Here is a 20,730-nt window from a genome sequence, read left to right as displayed (position 1 = left end):
AATGAGATCACCTCTCTGAAAATAGAGATGGATATCTTACTGCTCCAGCCTACGTGGCTCCCCTGCTCGATAGCCCCAAGAACAACCAGAGTTTACTCCTCCAACTGATCCAAAGACAGGATCCTTTCTCCCTTCCTTATTGCTCCTCCATCACAGGTTCTGCCTCTGGAGGAGCAACAAGAGTGGGAGAGAGGGAATCTGCGATTGGTGGAGAAAGTATATGATTGGAGGAGCAGCTTCTCACAGATTCAGTCTCTCCCGTGTTTGGGGAAATGGAAACATCCCTGTGATTTAACTTTTCATGCGTATTTTAGGAGCTTCAGGCGTGAATTACCCCATCACCTCTGTGTAAATGAAACATTGCTGCCTTTCGTTCTTGCCAGCCATAGCCGCACTACTCGGGTTGATGGCACAGAAATACACAGCACACATTCACCTGCTGCCTCATCCCCCACTTCTCTGTGCATAGTCTTATTATTGCCCCAGTACCAACCACATTCACATCCAGTATCACTGGTGTCACTACACATGAGGACATGTATTGGCCAATTTCTGCGCTGTAGTCATCACTTTTTAATTCATGCCATGTTTTTGTGGACTGTGTTCTTTTAGCAGCACAGCAAGTGCAGGGAGCATCAACGGGCACGACTGGCAGCATCCAGGGAACAGTAGTTAGTGGATTACCCCAGCAGCTGGGTTACACATCGTACATTCTTAAGCAAACGCCACAGGTCAGTCCCAGGATGCGTTCATACATTAATGTCCAATTACCTGGTTTGCTGTTTCTCATTGGTCAAGACGGAGTAAGTGAACAAATGATAAAAAAAGGTCCATTTTCATAAAACTACTATTGGTGGGTGGATTGATTGATAACATCAGAATGGGAGTAGACCATTCAGAATGTAGACCATTAAATATTGATTCTTGGTCTTCTGCAAACCTTAAAATCCTTACCTGATATAAATCTGTTAATCCCATTTTTTTATAATTACCTGAAACTGTTACTACTTAGACGGTACTTCAAACACTGCTTGTGCAATGTTGCCAGTGAATTTCTGCTGTGGGCTGTGATTTAAAAGAGAGTTTTAAGTTTGGTTCCTTTGTTGGAATCTAGCCTAAATAGACTACTTTCTATTATACCTATACCTTTCTGTCTTTCACTTTCTATTGCTCTCTATCTCGATTCACATCTTCCTATCTCTATTTCATTCTCTCTATCTATGGTTTTATCTGTGTCATTCTGTTTCAATCTCTCTCTCTCTCTCTCTCTCTTTCTCTCTGTTTCTCATCCTCTCTCTCTCTCTTTCTCTCTCTCTCTCTCTCTCTCTCTCTCTCATAGAAGTCCTTAGGTGAACTGAATTTGGAACAGGATCAGTCAAGTTACTGTGTAAAAATGCTCTGATTCAGCTTCACTCAGCAAGGTGACCATATACATCATCTTTAAATCAGCAGTGTCACGCAGGTACCCTTGAGTGAAGATGCTCTGGGACTTACTCTACAATGAAAGCTCATCAAAAATTTGCACATCACAGTGCTGCTTTTCAATCTGTGTCCAATCATTCTGGTATATTTCTGCTTCATCAGCTCCACTGTAATGGTAGAATTGGAGGAATAGGCTTCAAGGCATTGCCAAATCTGGTGGACTGATGAAACTGGCACATTGTGAATGGTGTACAGAGAATGATACCAGGGTTTGAGATTAGATTATGAAGACAGGTGTCCTAAATTTCATTTGTATTCCCTTGACTTCAGGAGGTTAAAGCATGGTCTAATTGCGGTGTTGGAAATGTTGGAAAGATGTAATAGAGGACCTATTTCCTTTTTCAGTAAAGTTTAGAGTTAGACTATTTAATAGGCATTCTGGATGCATTTTTTCACTAAAAGTGTAGTGAAAATTCAAAATACTTGCCTACAAAAAAAACCTGTGTATTCAAGGATGATGGTAGTTTTCAAGTCAAAGGATATAAAATAAATGGACTTGAGGTACAGATCAGTCAGTATGTAGTTGAATAGATTGAGGAGCTGTTCCTATGTTTCCTGGTGTTATGTTCCCCATAGACACCAAAGAAAGGAAAGATTCCTGATTTTGCCAGTGGAAGAAAGCCAAAAATATGTTCTATGTTCTATATTTTTAAAAAATCACCTCTTAAAACTTCTACTGCAAAATGAACAAAATTAAGTACACTTCAAGCATTAATCATTAAATAAATTACACTTAAAATGCACATTTTCAGAAATTGATACACTCATAGTTACAGGAATTTCCAGAGATTCTCCTCTTCAACCCCTTTAAACAATATTTCTGTCTTTGGCAAAGCTGAAATGGCAGCAGTGGTGAGTCCTTTCCAGTCCACAAGTCCTATTCTCCCTGTTTTCAGGTCTCTGACCTTTCCAACTGTATCGCACATAGTAACACAGCCCCTACTTTATCCTCAAGAGTCCTCACCCTGCTTTCCAGCAGAATCTGTTATGACCTGCAGGCTTTGAGACCAGCAGTAATTCAATTTCCCAATTTGCTGTCTATTTATGTGTTGCTTCTTAACATTTACCTCCAAAGCAACCCCAGATCACACTGGAGTTTCTGTGAACGAAGGTACTTGCTCGGAACCTAAATCACAACCTTTTCAGAATATGCAAGTTTTACTTTGGATTTTATGAAAATTGCCAAAAGAAGACACAGACTTTTTCCTCCACAGAACAAGGTATCACCATAACAATGCCTCACTCAAATGAACTTAACACAACCTTGGCTGGGCAGTGTACTTCACTGTATAATAATTTTTCTAAGCAGATCCAACTTTGCTTTGCATGTGATTGACTGATAATATATACCTAAGGGAATGTACACTAAAGCAATAGCTTTCCATAAAATCTTACAGCACAGAAGGAGGCAATTTGTCCCATCATCTCAGTGCCAGCTCTTTAAAAGAACTTGTATTTAAACCTGTTTCTTCATCACACCTCTGAAATATTTTCTTTTCCAATTATATATTCAGTTCCCTCTGAAAGGTTTTGTAATTCTTATCTCCATTTCTGGCAGTGTTTAAAAACAAATAATCTTTTCTCTGATTGCTCTGCCAATTACAACAAACCTATATCTTCCAAGTACCAACTATCCTGCCAGAAGAAACAGTTTCCCTCTCTACATTATTAAAGCTAATCATTATTTTGAAAGAATGACATTCAACTCCTGTTAAGTTTCTCTGCTGAACCACTGCAGGCTCTGCAGTTCCAAACTAATAAAGTTAGATCATATGGCATTCAGGGGAAGCTTGCCAATTCGATAGAAATTTGGCTTAATGATTGGAGACAGAAAATGGTGGTGGAGAGTTCTTTTTCAGACTGGAGGCCTGTGACCAGCGGTGTTCCTCAGAGATCGACCCACTTTTGTTTGTCATACTATAAGAGGCATGGTTCATAAGTTTGCAATTGACACCAAGGTCGGTGGCATAGAGAAGAAGGTTATCTAAGATTACAAAGAGATCTTGATCAATTGGGTCAATGGGCAAATGGAGTTTAATTTGGATAAATGTGAGGTATTGCAATTTGGTAATACAAACAAGGACCACACTTATACAATTAATAGAAGGGGTATAGGTAGTGTTGTAGATTAGAGAGACCTAGGAGCTCAGGTATATAATTCTTTGAAATTTGCATCACAGGTAGACAGGGTGATTAAGAAGGCATTTAGTATGCTTGCCTTCATTGCTCAGACCTTTGAATATAGGAGTTGGGATGTCATCTTCAGGTTATAGAGGACATTGATGAGGCCTCTTCTAGAATACTATGTGCATTTTGGTTGCCATGTCATAGGAAGGATATTATTAAACTGGAGAGGGTTCAGAAAAGATCTGCCTGAATGTTGCCAGAAATGGAGGATTGAGATGTAACAATAGACTGAAAAGGCAGGGAATTTGCTCACTGGAACATAGGAGGTTGAGGGGTTATAAATTCTTTATTGAGGTTTGTAAATTCATGAGGGTCATAAATAAGCAGAATGGCAAGGGTTTTTTTTTCCGTAGAGTGGGGGAGTTCAAAGCTCGGGGATGTATTTTTAAGGTGGGAGGAGAAAGATTTTAAAAAGGCATGAGGGGCAACATTTTTACACAGTGTGATTTGGTGTGGAATGAACTGCCAGCGTAACTGTTGGATGCAGATACAGTTACAGCATTTAAAAGCCATGAATAGGAAAGGTTTGGAGGGACAGGGGCCAAGCAGGGGATTGGTTAGACCAAAACATCTGTTTCCGCGTGTATGACTCTGCGATTCTTAAAGTCCTGTTTCTCTAACCATCTGTAAACTAGGTAGGTGCAGCCAGAAATGCTTTATTGCGCTTCACAGACGGGAACTTTTGGCACCAATAACTTCATATATCAGAAGGTGATGAATTCCTCACATTGAGATTGCCATTTGACAGTGGTCTTTTTTTCTTTCCAGGGCACTTTTCTGGTTGGCCAGCCAGTCACTCAGGCCTCTATGAAGCATGGACCTGCCAGCTCTGTGGCATCTGGCGTAGCAGTGCAGGGGCCATCTTCTACAAGCACCCAACAGCAGGCAATCAGAGTCTCTGCTACACAAAAAGCAGTGTTTGCACAGGTAAATGCTGCTTTCTGTTCAACTGCTGAGACAGAGCTTTCTTACTTCGGCAAGAATTCTGTTAATTTTAAAACACGTGGGCATAACTATTTCGAGGCACAGCTTTTTGCCCTAAATCCAATGTATTGCAATGTGTTGAGTTACATAAAATGACAGACAAATAATCTACATAGATTTGAGATTAAACGATCCAACAAAACACCTCTTCAGAAGATTCCTAAGGAGATTGTTGCCAATGCATTATTGGAAGGTTGCATTAAAATTGACTTGGTAAAAAGAGTGAAGGTTATGTTTACAGGAGAAATGGAATGTTTGAGGGTAATATAACAAACCTGAAGAAAGGCATAAGAACCTTAGAAAAGATACAACCCAGCATGAGGCCATTCAGCTCGTTGTGTGTGAAGAATTACTTCCCTGCCCCAGAATGAATCAATGCAACAGAACTCCACATGAAACCATTAAATCTTTTTCGATTAGCGTCACAATGAGGAATTGGATGAATACTTTGTATTGGAATGGGGTTGAGCATTAAGGCCCACTCAAATAATTGAGTGTGGAACCTGGTTCAGAAATGTCAAGAAAGAATACAAGTGCTATATTTTGTGGCTTTTTAAAAAAATAGGTTATTTTTGTTGTATCATTATTTTTCCCTTTGATTTGGAGGTTCTGATTTATGTGGGGCCTAATTCCCTTTGGCCAAGGAAAGAGTGTTTACAATTGCTCAGATATCTAGGTTAATGTCTAATATGGCCAGAAAACAGATACAGTTTGTTTCAGCATTGATGTTATCCTATCATCTTGGTGGGATTTTTATGCCTTCAGTCAGAAGGTGACGGAGGTAACACAACAAAAGACTGACTTAAATCTTAAGTACCAAATATATTAAGTAAGCATTATGGATTTAAAAGACTAGTATCAGGAACACAGGTATGCAGTCATTATAAAGCCCACCCTAGTACTTGTGTAAGGAGAATAATCAATACTGCTGCACTATGGTATGAGACTAGTAATGTTCCTTGGTTGTCTAGCCTTTCAGTTTGTTAAAATCTACGGAAGCTATTTAGAATGACTCACAACATCATATTTATAATTGAATTGACTGGACATCAGTCTCGGAGAAACTAGTGAGTCATTGCAAAAGTTGTCACAACATATGGATCATCTTAGATAAACTTTATTTCACTTGTGAAACAGTTGGTTTGTTTTTGATGGCTATGGTATGATGAATCATTGCATTATTTAGAAAAGTAGGCAAAAACTAAGAGGTACACAGAAATCTCAATCACACCTCTGTACATTTTCTCCCATTGTCACCAGCAGCATCTATGACTGATCATGCTTTGAGTACATGGTGCAGAATCGTAGAGTAGTTTCAACACAAGAAGCCTGTACATTTTTCCTTTTCAGATACTGATACAATTTCTTTTTGAAAGCTTCATTTGAACTTGCTGCCAACATACTCTCAGACAGTGCATTCCAGATTTTACCCAATTGCTGCGCACAAAACATTTTTTTCACATTGTTATTGTTTCATTTGACCATTCACTTAAATCTCTGCCCTCTGGTTCTTGATGGGACTGCTTGATCCAGACATTTCATAATTCTGAAAACCAGTAAAAAATCTCCTCTTGAGCTTCTGTTTTCCAATGGCATTTAAACCTCATCGTGGCAGTTTGGCAATTTGAGTTTAGTGTCAAAAACATCTGGAAATTAAAAAGCTAATTGCATTGTCTTTTATTGTGCTTGTCCCTCACAGTATTAGGCAGCAGTAAAATCACAACTGATTCACTAAAGTTTAAGGAAGGTCATTTTTATATGTGACTCCACGTAACATGTAATTGCCTTCTGAAATGATTTAACTAGCTATTCAGTGGCAACAAACCATGGCTCCAGAAGACAACATGTTCTGCTCGATCTTATGAGTGGTATCCATTATCCAAGTTTGAGTTTGAGAAGTTCTGAAATGAAAAATTAGTTTGCTTTATTGAGGTCTTCTTATGTTTTTATGTAATACGCATGACATTAGGCATCAGTACCTCTAATTTCTGTTTGTTGTGCATGATTGACATGCACTGTGCACTCCTTTAAGATTGCTTGCAAAGCGTTGCTTGTGCATGCTCTGTTTATTCACGGAGTAGCCATGAGGCCTGTCATCAGCATAGCATCGCGAGAACATTGCTCAGAACGTTTGTCATATTTAGAATCAATGGGTGGAATGTTCGGCTCCGGAATTGGTAAGCATGGAGGTGGGAAGGTCACATAATTAAGTGGGGTGGTGGCATGCCCAAACCCCACCACTTTCATCAGAATTAAGTTCTGGGTAAATCGATCCATGATTGACTTTCCTGCCCTGCTGCCAGTTGAGGCCCCAGCTGCAGAGGATACTATTACTTTGCAATGTGAATGTAGCTAGGAGAAAGTGAGGACTGCAGATGCTGGAGATCAGAGCTGAAAAATGTGTTGCTGGAAAAGCGCAGCAGGTCAGGCAGCATCAAAGGAACAGGAGAATCAACGTTTTGGGCATAAGCGATTCTCCTGTTCCTTTGATGCTGCCTCACCTGCTGCACTTTTCCAGCAACACATTTTTAAAATGTGAATGTAGCCCCTAACCTGCGGATGACTTGTCACTTCAGAGCTCAAAGGGAAGGCACGGGGTCGCTTGGTCAAAGAGAATCAATGGCTGATGAGCAGGGCGGTGCTCAGTAGGATTCATCCTCCTACCCTTGTGTCCCACTCCACCTCTTTCTTGGCCTCTGCCTACAACCTCAAACCAAGACCTCCCTACCATCATCACTGCATGTCCTCGGTCATCAACAAGATTCTGCCTTGCATTTCAACATGAGTTCTCCAGGCATTGGGAAAAATTTCAATTTCCTTAGCTTCTCTTCACAGCCCATTGTTTGGTGCTGCTGATTTATTCCTCATCAGTGAATCTTTCCAATTGCCTCATGTGGAAGAATGCACACTGCTGCTGTTGTAAAACATTGATATCATTGCCTCAGGCTTGTAGCTAGCATTTGTCTGCTGACCTTTACCAACATAATACCCTTTGCCTGTTGCTCTCACAGTCTTAAATGATTCAGTGCCTTCAGCATTTTATCAAAAAAAATGCAACAACTACCTATATGTCCCTTAATGGTCGAAAGAAGCTTTAGTGTCGGGGCGGTCCAGAGAATCTAGTGACCGACAGAGCTCCCAGCTTGCAGTTAACAAAGTCAGGACTGCTGAGTTACATTCCTTTCAGGAAGGATGAGGAGGAGGGTATATGGAAGGACTTTTATGTTCAGAATACTCCTGCACTTTCAGAACAATCTAAATTTTCTGATTCACATTTACTCCCTAAGAATTTATAGGAAAACAGAAGCATGAGTAGCGAAAACAGAGGTTGCTGGAAAAGTTCAGCAGATTTGCCAGCATCTGTGAAGAGAAAACAGCTTTAATGTTTCTGAGGAAGGGTCACTGGGGCCCGAAACATTAACTTTGTTTTCTCTTCACAGATGCTGCCAGATCTGCTGAACTTTTTTCTAGCAACTTCTATTTTAGTTTCCAATTTACAGCATCCGCAGTTCTTTCCGTTTTTATATAGGAATAAGAGTTAGGTCTGGTCAGCCTGTTGAACCTGCTCTACCTTTGTATTTTCATGGCTGACTATCCACTTTAACACCCTTTCCTACAGCGTTGGAAACGTCAGCCAATTGAGTCCATGCTGACTTTCCAAAGAGCGTCCAACTCAGACCCTACCCTATCCCTGTAACCCGACAATCCCCACGGCTAATTCACTTAATGTGCCTGTCTTTGGACTGTGGGAAGAAACCAGAGCACCCAGCGGAAATCCTTGCAGACACGGGGAGAACGTGCAAACTCTACACAGATAGTTATCCGAGACTGGAATCAAAACTCTGGTCCCTCATGCTGTGAGGCAGCAGTGCTAACCACTAAGCCAATGTGCCACCCTTGGTCCACACTGTCCCCAGATCCCTTTACAGCAATGTTATTTAGAAACCTGTCAATCACCATTATTATATACTCAATGATTGAGCTTCCATAGCTTTCTGGAGTAAGGAATTCCAATCACAATCCACGACGTAAATGTTCTTGCACATCTCAGTCCGAAGTGGAGTTCCCCTTAGAAATTATATTCCCTAGATTTACATTCTCAAGCCGTGGAAACATCTCCCTTTTAAGTATTTTGTAGGTTTCAATGAGATCAACTCTCATTCAAAACTCTAGAGAATACAGCCACAGTTTGTCCAATATCTAAGATAGTATATCTATGCCAGAAACAAGTTTGGTAATGTTTTGCTGCACTGCATCTATGGTAATAATATCTTTCCTAAGGTAAGGGTACCAAAATTCAAACACTACTCCAGCGACTGTCAAACCAAAGTTCTATACAATTGAAGCAAGACTTCATTACTCCTACGTTGGAATGCTCTTGCAATAAGCACCATCATGCCTTCCTGATTGTTTGTGGCAACTGCATATTAGCCTTCAGTGACTTATTGATAAAGACATGTAGGTTAATTTGTGCATCTACCTTTTAAGCAATTCCTCCTAACAAATTGAATCACCTCAAATTTTATTGCACTATTTTCCCTCTGCTTTGTTCTGGTAAATAAATCTATTATCTAAATCTTCTTGAAGCTGTTTTGTGTCTTCCTTGCAACACACATTCCCATGTGCAAACTTACACATATTACATTTCGTCCTCACTTTCAAATCATTAATATATTTATTGTGAATGACTCTGGCCGCAAGTGCAGTTTTTTGTGGTAACTTGTGGTCACAGCATGGCAATATAAGAACGATCCATTAATTTCTACTGTTTTTTCTGTCTATTAGCCAAGTCTTAATCCATAACAATGCATTGCTTCTTCTCATGTACTTTAATTTTGCTAACCAACCTACTGCACTGGACTTTATCAAAATCCTTCTGAAAATCCAAGAATATACTGGCTCCCTTTTGTCAATTCTGTTTATAACTAAGAACTACAACAGGTTTGTCCAATGCTGTTTCCCATTTACAAGTCAAAGCTGACTGTGCCCAATCCAATCACTATTATCTATATGTTAATTTATCATATCCTTTATAATATATTCCAGCATTTCCACTCCTACTGATGTAAGGCTGCAAGGTCTGTAACATCTGTTTTCTCTACCTGCTACTGTTAATTGTGGGTGACACTTGATACCTTCAGTCTGCTGGAACCATTCCAGAATCTATAGAATGTCCATATCTATCGAAGGGCAAATATCCTTTACTATTTGTTCATACATCTACAGACACACAGACTCTACTTTCATTGATGCATCCTGCCTCACCACTTCCTTTGATCATACAATCCATTTCTTACTGTCTCCCTCTTCACTTTTCTGTCCTCCCTTAAAAACCTTGAGAACCTATCTCTTTGTTCTAGTTTTCGGTCCCCTCTCCTAACTTTAGTCCACTATTTGGCCATCTATTCTGCTTGTTATTTCTTGGTATAACTGCTTAAAGTATTTAGTATGTTCACTGCTCTATTTAAACCTATCTGGCTGTAGTTCTTATTCGCGAAGAACATGAGTTGCACAGCCTGCCTCCTAGGGTGAAGCCAACCAAAAGTAGCATTCCTGTTGCTTCCATTAGGGTCCACAGTCTGTGGATGTTTGTTGCTGGTACCAATATGGGACAGCCTCACAGGGAAAGATAACCCACCTCATGCAGTTTGGGAAGTTGACACTTTGACAAGATAGTGGTAAGCCCTCTGCCACTGTCTATTGCATTGTGTTTATCACTAAAGCGGGAGTAAATGTACTTGTTTTATGAACAGGTTGCCCCCAGTGCCCAGGCGTCCTCTCTGCATTCAGCTGCCGTTTCCTCACTCGTCCATTCTCCCTCACCTGACGGAGCAGCAAGGCCACTGTCTGTAGCGTCTCCTCTCTCTCAGCCTGGCACCACCACCCTGCGGGTAGCTGGAGGGGTCATTACGACGGCCAGCCTCTCAACACCAGTATCAGGAACAGCACCAGCAACCGTAGGAACTGTGGCTCTGCAGGTAACAGGGTAGAGGAGAAGGGGAGATCCATAATCAGCGGTAATAAAGAATGACAGCACACCGTATGCTGAGCATTCTGACACCTTTTTACCCTGGGATTGTTTTAATTGGTTTCAGAGAGAGTAATTTGTAGGTGACTCCTGGTTTTGAATTCTGGTAAACACTCTGCGAGCACTCCAACACTGATGTCACTTCTTCTTCCTTTTGTTCACAGTCAGAAGTGAAGGGCTCCAGCCCTCCTGTGATTCCCGCTGTGTCCACAGCAAAGGCCTCAGGCCAGCAGGCCTCCGTGCAAGTATCCCATGCAGAGCCCAGCACCACCCTGTCGCCTTCTGTTGTTTCTGTTGGCTCACACACAACCCACGTGGTGGTTTCGCAGCCCAGTGCTGGAGGACCCAGCAAGACCAGCAGTTCAGTTAGCTCTAGTGTGGCCTCCTTTGCATCCAGTTCCATTGCTGGAACGAGCACAACAAGCGGAAAAGCCACACCAACAGTATCAGGTAAGATGGGAGCTTCTGGTATTTAGGAACCAGTTAAATCTCTATTCCACTTTGAGCAGGAGGGTAGAACCACTCATCATAGACACTTGCGGTGACTCTTTCCACAGTACTTGTAATCAGGGAAGGTACTGAATACTACACTTGTTTTTGTCCTGCTATTTCTTCAAGATCTTTCTTTTGTTCAGCCTTGCTAGAATTTAGTTGTCAGACTATGAATTGTGGGGTACTGCAAAGATCACAAAAACTGTTTTCTAATGAACTCGTTCAGAGATGTTATTACATACCTCTGGAATTGGTGGGACTTGTACCTGGGCTTCCTGGCTCAAAGGTAGGGATACTACCACTGTACCACAAGAGCTATTATGGGCCCAAGCTGTTCACAATCTATATAAAGAATTTGAAGGCAGTGACCAAATTCAATGTTTTCAACTTAACTGATGCTATGAAGCTAAGTGGAATGTGCGGTTTGAGAAACATGTAAATCAGCTTCAGGAGAATTTGGTCAGACGCCATGAAAGGGTAAGAACATGGCAAATAGAATACAATGTCAGAGGTTATCCATTTTGGTAGGAGGACAGATGTGCAGAATATTTCTTAAATGTTAAGAAGCTGTAAAGTGTAGATGTACAAAGGGGCCTAATTGTCCATTTTGATAAGCCACTGAAAGCTAACATACAGGTGCAGCAAGCTGCTAGGAAGGCTAATGGAATGTTAGTCTTTATGGCAAGAAGGTTTGAGTATGGGAGTAGCGAGGTCTTAATTTGATTGTACAGCAAGTTGTGTAATTCACACCTGATTACAATGCACAGTTTTGGTTTCCTTATCTCAGAAAAGAAGAGTGCAATAAATGACTCATTGCTGTATTTCCAAAGATGGCAGGAATGTTCTATGAAGAGAAATAGGACAAAGAAGTGATTTCATAGTCATAGAGTTTTTACTGGAGAGCTAGACGGGATCTGAAAAAGTTTTACCCAGAGGCTTGAGTGATAGGAATTAAGTGGTAGAAGCAGGAATGCACAAGACATTTAAGAACCATTTAAATGAGTACTTGAAATGGCAAAGCAGTCTGGGCCAAGTGCTGGAAAGTGAGATTAGAATAAGAAAAGGTCATTCAACCCATCGTGTCAATGCCTGTCATCAAATATCCATCTATTCTAATCCATCTGTCCATCTTTAGAAGGATGGGGAGGGGGTGTTCTGAATGAAACTTACAGAATACTGAAAGGCCTGGACAGCATGGACATTGGAAGTTGTTTCCATTGGCTGGAGAGATGAGGACCCAAGAGCACAGCCTTAGAATGACGGAAAAAGCCTTTAGAATGGAGATAGGAAGAAACTTCCTTAACCAGAGAGTGGTGAATTTGTGGAATTCATTGCCACAGAAGGCTGTGGAGGCCAGGTTACTGAGTATATTTAAAACAGAGATAAGTTCTTGATTGCCAAGGGAATCAAAGGTTACAGGGAGAAAGTGGGAAAATGAGGTTGAGAACCCTATCAGCCACGATTGAATGCTGAAGTAAACTGCATGTACATGGATAAGTCCACTTAGTTCAGTGGTCTAACAATTCCATTGACTTATATCGAGCAGCACAAGCTGAATCTTTGTACAATGATTATATTTTGCAGTGGACTGATTTCTGTGACCCAGTCTCTCAGATTATGCTGTTACAAGAAATACAGCAATGAGTCACATATCTAGTTTTATACATATTCCTGATTTCTCAGCTGGTAGATTCTGGCTAATCGTATGTGGTAATATCACAGGGCCACATTTCACAGACATTTAGATTTGTGAAAATGATATGAAGTGAGAACAAGTAGTTTTAAACTAACTGCGCACAAAATGTTAAGACATCCTATTTAACCTCTTTGAACCAGAGCTGGTCTCCATAGCACTAGACACAAATATGAATCATCTTTCCTAGACTTGCATGTATATTCAATTAAGCAACACACTAGGGCAATTAGTTGGAAATAGGTGACATTAGCGGACAGGAAAGGGGTCTTGTGGTGCACTTGGTAATGTCATGTCTCTAAGCCAGAACGTTGAGTGCTTCTCCAGGACCTGGTAGCCACAGAAGGTGTGTTCATGATGTGGCCAAGTGGCAGGCAGTAAGAAGGCGAGGGTCTCCAAGTCAGCCATGCTTGATGCACAACTGCAACCCTCAAGCCTTTGCCTCTGGCAACAGCCCTAGTGAGCTATTCCAGGAGAAACTAGTCATGGAAACAGACAAAATATATGCTTTGTCTGGCCTCAGAAATAAGTGGGAAGGCACTTAGAGCTGGTTAATACTTGAGGGGTTAAACATGATGCATAACTTGCTGCAAAATGTAATCCAATGTAACTGGTTTGTCTGTTTCCTGTCTATTGAGTAAAATAGAGTCTGATTATCTTTCTGCCATTTCCTTTGAAAGTGAAAACTGAGCCTGTTGCTGCAGGTGCTTGCTTCAGCCCCACGATACCCACAGCAAGCACTGTGAAAGTGGAGCAAGGAGGATTGGATGGGCCATTTGAAATTATTGAGTAAGTCCTGCTTTTTATTTGCAAATCCCTTTTTCATGAATGCCTCTCTCTATTGTATTCAGAGCTTAGTTACAGAACACAACTCAACCTACAGTGTCCCAACAAACATTTTCGGGACAGGTGCAGCAGAGGCAGACACAGAGTGCAGCTCCAGTTATGCTGTTTCAACAACCTCTCTCTGGTAAGGCACATTCTGGTCAATGCCTAGCTACATCCTGGAAATCAGGATGGAGACTTCACCTGTATTCATTGATCACGCTTGGGGAAGAAAATATGTCTCTGAAAGCCTGGTGATGCATGACTGTGAAATCTATGTGGCTGCGGGATGACCTAGATTGGGACTTTATTATTGAAAGGATGTGACATTTAGGAAGGACAGGAAGCTAGGAAAGGTTGGAAGAATGGCTCTATTAATTAAAGATGATGTTAGCACAATAGAGACACATGACCTTAATTCAGGAAACCAGGACATCAAAGCAGTCTGGGTGAAGATAACATTTAATAATAAAAAGTTCACTTGTGAGAATTGTGTACTGGCCCCCTAGCAGTAACCATATGATAGGGTACGGTATTGAGGAAGAAATAATGGGAGCCTGTTAAAAAGGGGCAGTGATTATCATGGGGGATTTAACCTATGTGTACACTGAAATAATCAGATGTGAAAAAGAGGTCTAGTGGAGGAATTCATTAAGTATTTTTAGTCCAGTTTGTTAGACTTGTATGTAATGGCACCAACCAGAGAGCAGGCTATACTAGACAAATAAAAACCAAAGAACTGTGAATGCTGGAAATCAGAAACAAACTTATAAATTGCTGTAAAAACTCAGCAGATCTGACAGCATTTGTGGAGAGGAAATAGTTAACATTTCAGGTCCATTCTGAAGAAGGGTCACTGGAGCCGAAATGTTAACTCTGCCTTCTCTCCACAGATGCTGCCAAACCTGCTGTGTTTCTCCATTTTGTGCCAGGTTGAACTAGATCTGGGTTTGAACAATGAGGTGGAAATAATTCCTGACCTTATAGTGAAAGTACCCTGGGTGGACTACTGTTTTGTGTTTAAACAAGGGCAATATAAGGACATGAAAGTAGAGCTGGCAAAAGTGAACTGGCATTTAGGTTAAAGGATAGGTCAATATCTCAATCCCTGAAGAGAAAAGGCAGGTAATTATGTTAATTACAGTAGGTGCTAAATGTCACTGCTTTACAGATGCATGCTGAGCACTCACCAGCACCTTATCCCTTACTGCCTTTAGTCTTGAATACATTGAGAATGTACAACAGCTACTGACTGCCATCCTGAAGAAGGTGCCTCTGATTGCTCCCAAAAAACGTGAGTAATCTTTGATTTTTATTTTACTAAGTTACTAGTTTTAGCTTTGAACTCAAAAGCTGCAGACAGACCATCTAATAACTACAAATCAATGCATTCATGTTGACTGGATTTTGAATTGGTTTGAAGCAGATATTCCAGCAGTTACTTTTTAGAGAGATGTTGACTGAATCATAAATATTGGGCAGGAAACCAAGAAGAAGATCCTCTGCTTTTATTTTTAGAAATAGTGCTATGATGTCCTCTGGATTTTATAGAAAGGTGGTAAGGATAAACCAGGAAAACTGCAGGCTAGTAAGTCTAATTTTGTGGTAGGGGAACTTAGAAAACATTTCTGAGGGACAGAGAGTCAAGCATTAATTAAAGGGGTGGTGTCACCTGCCCTGACAGCCCCAGACATACCTGTGCCCACTGTCACCGCTGCAGACTTCAGATCCATCTTCCTGGGAGTCGACCCATGAACGTGATGGGCCTAGATGGAGTCTCCGGATGTGTACTTAGATCCTGTGTGGACTAACTGGCGGGAGGTATTCACCGACATCCTCAACCTCTCCCTCCTTCAAGCTGAAATTCCCACCTTCTTCAAGAGGACCACTGTAATCCCAGTACCTAAGAAAGCACTTGCAACATGCTTTAATGACTGCCGACCAGAGGTTCTGACCTCCATAATCATGAAGTGCTTCAAGAAGCTGGTCATGGCCCACACCAACTCTATTCTCCCATCCTGCCTGGAATCTCTACAACTTGCCTACTGATGTAACAGGTCCACAGTGGATACCATTCCTTGGCCCTGCACTCATCCCTGGAACACCTGGACAACAAGGACACCTATGTCAAACTCCTGCTCATCGACTGCAGCTCTGCCTTCAATAACATTATCCCCTCCAGGCTGATCTCAAAACTCTTGAGACCTAGGTCTCGGCTCTGCCCTCTACTGGATCCTCAGCTTTCTGACACACACAGCGCAATCAGTGAAGATAGATAACTGTACTTCTTCCATGATAGCACCCAAAACTGGAGCCCCCAAAGATGTGTTCTCAGCCCCCAAATGTATTCCCTGTACACCCATGACTATGTTGCCATATTCCGAATGAAACGCCACCTACAAGTTTGCTGAAGATGCCACCATGGTGGGACGGATATCAAACCACGAGTTGAAATACAAAAAGGAGATAAAGGGCTTGATGACATGCTGCAATGATAACAACCTCTCTCTGAATGTCAGCAAAACCAAAGAACTGATCGTTGACTTCAGAAAAAAAGGAGGAGAATATGACCCTGTCTACGCTTAAAAATGTGTTGCTGGAAAAGCGCAGCAGATCAGGCAGCATCAAAGGAGCAGGGGAATCGACGTTTCGGGCATAAGCCCTTCTTCATGACCCTGTCTACATCAATGGATGTTGAGAGAGTAGAGGGTGTCAAGTTCCTCGGAGTGATGGTTACTGGCAAACTGTCCTGGACTTCCCATGTAGATGTGATGGTCAAGAAGGGACAACAACGCCTCTTCTTTCTCAGGTAGCTCAGGAAATTTGGCATGTCCGTTAGGACCCAAACCAACTTTTACAGATGCACCAGTGAAAACATACTGTCCAGGTGCATAACGGCCTGCTATAGCAACTGCTCTGCCCAGGACTATACAAAACTACAGAACTTGTGTGCACAACCCAGATCATCATGGAAGCCAACCTTCCATCCATGGACTTCATTTACACAGTTCTTGAAGGAGTGCCAATATCATCAAAGACCCATCACACCCTGGTAATGCTCTCCTACAACCTCTTCCATCAGGCAAAAGATACAGAAGCTTGAACACACACTAGAAGTTCAAGAACCGCTTCTTCCCTGTTGTTATTAGGCTAGATTCCCTAACTTCAAATAATGTTGGTTTTGGTAACGTTGATCTTGCCTAGTGCACACCCTGTGCGATGTAACTTATATACCTCTTGTCTAGTATTTTTTCACCCTGTGATCTGTATGTCCTTGTTTACTATGATCTTCCTGTACTGCTTGTAAACAAAGCTTTTCACTGTACTTAGGTACACGTGACAGTAAATCAGTCAAGTCAAATCAAAGATTGTGTCTAATAAAATTGCATTTTTTGAAGAGGTGACTAGGCATGTAGATGAGGGTATTATAGTTCATATAGTCGATATGGATTTTACTAAAGCTTGTCATAGAGTCATAGAGATGTACAGCATGGAAACAGACCCTTCGGTCCAACCGTCCATGCCGACCAGATATCCCAACCCAATCTAGTCCCACCTGCCAGCACCCAGCCCATATCCCTCAAAACCCTTCCTATTCATATACCCATCCAAATGCCTCTTAAATGTTGCAATTGTACCAGCCTCCACCACTTCCTCTGGCAGCTCATTCCATACAAGTACCTACCTCTGCGTGAAAAAGTTGCCCCCTAGGTCTCTTTTATATCTTTCCCCTCTCACCCTAAACCTATGCCCTCTAGTTCTGGACTCCCCGACCCCAGGGAAAAAACTTTATATATTTATCCTATCCATACCCCTCATAATTTTGTAAACCTCTATAACGTCACCCCTCAGCCTCCGATGCTCCAGGGAAAACAGCCCCAGCCTGTTCAGCCTCTCCGTGTAGCTCAGATCCTCCAACTCTGGCAACATCCTTGTAAATCTTTTCTGAACCCTTTCAAGTTTCACAACATCTTTCCAATAGAAAGGAGACCAGAATTGCACGCAATATTCCAACAGAGGCCTAACCAATGTCCTGTACAGCCGCAAATGACCTCCCAACTCCTGTACTCAATACTCTGACCAATAAAGGAAAGCATACCAAACGCCTTCTTCACTATCCTATCTACCTGCGACTCCACTTTCAAGCAGCTATGAACCTGCACTCCAAGGTCTCTTTGTTCAACAACACTCCCTAGGACCTTACCATTAAGTGTGTAAGTCTTGCTAAGATTTGCTTTCCCAAAATGCAGCACCTCATGTTTATCTGAATTAAACTCCATCTGTCACTTCTCAGCCCATTGGCCCATCTGGTCCTGTTGTAATCTGAGGTAACCCTCTTTGCTGTCCACCACTCCTCCAATTTTGGTGTCATCTGCAAACTTACTAAGTGTACCTCTTATGCTCGCATCTAAATCATTTATGTAAGTGACAAAAAGTAGAGGGCCAACATCGATCCTTGTGGCACTACACTGGTCACAGGCCTCCAGTCTGACAAACAATCCTCCACCACCACTCTCTGTCTTCTACCTTTGAGCCAGTTCTGTATCCAAATGGCTAGTTCTCGCTGTATTCCATGAGATCTAACCTGGCTAATCTGTCTCCCATGGGGAACCTTGTCGAACGCCTTACTGAAGTCCATATAGATCACATCTACTGCTCTGCCCTCATCAATCTTCTTTGTTACTTCCTCAAAAAACTCAATCAAGTTTGTGAGATATGATTTCCCAAGCACAAAGCCATGTTGACTGTCCCGAATCAGTCCTTGCCTTTCCAAATACATGTACATCCTGTCCCTCAGGATTCCCTCCAACAACTTGCCCACCATCGAGGTCAGGCTCACCGGTCTATAGTTCCCTGGCTTGTCTTTTCCACCCTTCTTAAACAGTGGCACCACGTTTGCCAACCTCCAGTCTTCCGGCACCTCACCTGTGACTATCAAAGATACAAATGTCTCAGCAAGAGGCCCAGCAATCACTTCTCTAGCTTCCCACAGATTTCTTGGGTACACTGATTAGGTCCTGGGGATTTATCCACTTTTAACCATTTCAAGACATCCAGCACTTCCTCCTCTGTAATTGGACATTTTGCAAGATGTCACCATCTATTTCCCTACAGTCTATATCTTCCATATCCTTTTCCACAGTAAATACTGATGCAAAATATTCATTTAGTATCTCCCCCATTTTCTGTGGCTCCACACAAAGGCTGCCTTGCTGATCTTTGAGGGGTCCTATTCTCTCCCTCATTACCCTTTTGTCCTTAATATATTTGTAAAAACCCTTTGAATTCTCCTTAATTCTATTTGCCTAAGCTATCTTATGTCCCCGTTTTGTCCTCTGATTTCCCTCTTAAGTATACTCCTACTTTCTTTATACTCGTCTAAGGATTCACTTGATCTATCCTGTCTATACCTGACATATGCTTCCTTCTTTTTCTTAACCAAACCCTCAATTTCTTTAGTCATCCAGTATTCCATATACCTACCAGCCTTCCCTTTCACCCCGACAGGAATATACATTCTACAGATTCTTGTTACCTCATTTCTGAAGGCTTCCCATTTTCCAGCTGTCCCTTTACCTGCGAACATCTGCCTCCAATCAGCTTTCGAAAGTTCTTGCCTAATACTGTCAAAATTGGCCTTTCTCCAATTTAGAACTTCAACTTTTAGATCTGGTCTATCTTTTTCCATCACTATTTTAAAACGAATAGAATTATGGTCGCTGGCCCCAAAGTGCTCCCCCACTGACACCTCAGTCACCTGCCCTGCCTTATTTCCCAAGAGTAGGTCAAGTTTTGCACCTTCTCTAGTAGGTACATCCACACACTGAATCAGAAAATTGTTTTGTACACACTTAAGAAATTCCTCACCATCTAAACCTTTAACACTATGGCAGTCCCAGTCGATATTTGGAAAGTTAAAATCCCCTACCATAACTACCCTCTTATTCTTTCAGATAGCTGAGTTCTCCTTATGAGATCACCTTGTGACCAGGTCTTGCATGACAGACTGGCTAAGAAGCTAAAAGCCCATGTGATCCAGGGCAGTTTGTCAAATTCGATCCAAAGTTGACATAAGAAGCAGAGGATGATGGTCAAATGGTGTTTTTATGACTGGGAGTCTTTGCCTAGTAAAATAACACAGGATTTGGTGCTGATTCCCTTGCTGTTTGTTGTGTACATTAATGATCTAGATGTGAATGTAGGAGGCATGATCAGTAGGTTCACAGATGTCATGAGAATTGGTGGTGTAGTAAATAGCAAAGAGAGGAGTCTTAGTATAGAAGGTAATGTAGAAAAATTTGGTCAGATGGGCTGAATAGTGACAAATGGAGGTGATGCATTTTGGGAGAATTAAGGCAAAGGAACCCAAATTGAATCATAGGAAGTACAGAGGATCAGAGGGAGCTTGGTGTTCAAGTCCATAGATCCTTAAAGGCAACAGGATAAATAGGTAAGATGGTCAAGAACACATATAGGATTTATTAGTGAAGATCTAAACCCCTCCAAAGGGGCCTCTTGGTTCGGGATCGGTCAAAAGAATCAATGGAATGCGATCCATACAAGGCATGGGTCATTAGTTTATGAAAGTAAGGCACCTTGACGCAATTCTGTCCAGCAACACATAGGTTAAAGCTTCTGTGTTCCATGGTGAAGTTGCACAATGGCTTTTGAAAATTACACATGATTTATATGTTTTTTAAGAGATAGTACAGCCTTAATTACAGGAAAAGATCAATCACATATAATAAGGTGACATGATTTACATTAGGTCAATCCAATGATATTTCCTGGGAAAGAAGTTTTAATTACGTAAATCGTCATGTCATGGTAGCAGTTCAAGGTTAGTTCGAATGGTCAATTGATGTGTCAGTATTCATTTTATAAAAACTCCATTGTTCTCTTATCATTGGGTTTTAGCTTAATTCTGCAAAACAGCAGTACAAGTTCACAGAATTCAATCATTATTCTCAGCCATTTTGTGGTGTTATTTTAAATTAAAAAGCCATTTTGTGGTTAGTAAAAATCTACATATACTTGT

General features: G+C 41.5%; 1 protein-coding gene across 7 annotated transcripts in view; it reads left to right on the top strand.

Moving 5' to 3' along the window:
• yeats2 (YEATS domain containing 2) overlaps positions 1-20,730 on the top strand; it is a 137,722-nt gene that overhangs the window by 108,044 nt on the left and 8,948 nt on the right. For 4 of the 7 annotated variants that reach the window (XM_072572968.1, XM_072572967.1, XM_072572971.1 and 1 more), the window contains exons 18-23: positions 613-731; positions 4,438-4,596; positions 10,407-10,631; positions 10,846-11,131; positions 13,547-13,655; positions 14,909-14,985. In XM_072572968.1, coding sequence (XP_072429069.1) covers positions 613-731; positions 4,438-4,596; positions 10,407-10,631; positions 10,846-11,131; positions 13,547-13,655; positions 14,909-14,985 — 975 coding nt within the window. The remainder of the gene's footprint in view (positions 1-612; positions 732-4,437; positions 4,597-10,406; positions 10,632-10,845; positions 11,132-13,546; positions 13,656-14,908; positions 14,986-20,730) is intronic. The other 3 variants (XM_072572969.1, XM_072572973.1, XM_072572972.1) reach the window with 2 other exon arrangements.

This window comes from Chiloscyllium punctatum, chromosome 6 (genome assembly GCF_047496795.1).
Source record: "Chiloscyllium punctatum isolate Juve2018m chromosome 6, sChiPun1.3, whole genome shotgun sequence".
Lineage (NCBI taxonomy): Eukaryota > Metazoa > Chordata > Chondrichthyes > Orectolobiformes > Hemiscylliidae > Chiloscyllium > Chiloscyllium punctatum.
The sequence above is the reverse complement of the archived record's forward strand: the minus strand, read 5'-3'. Positions and strand labels throughout refer to the sequence as shown.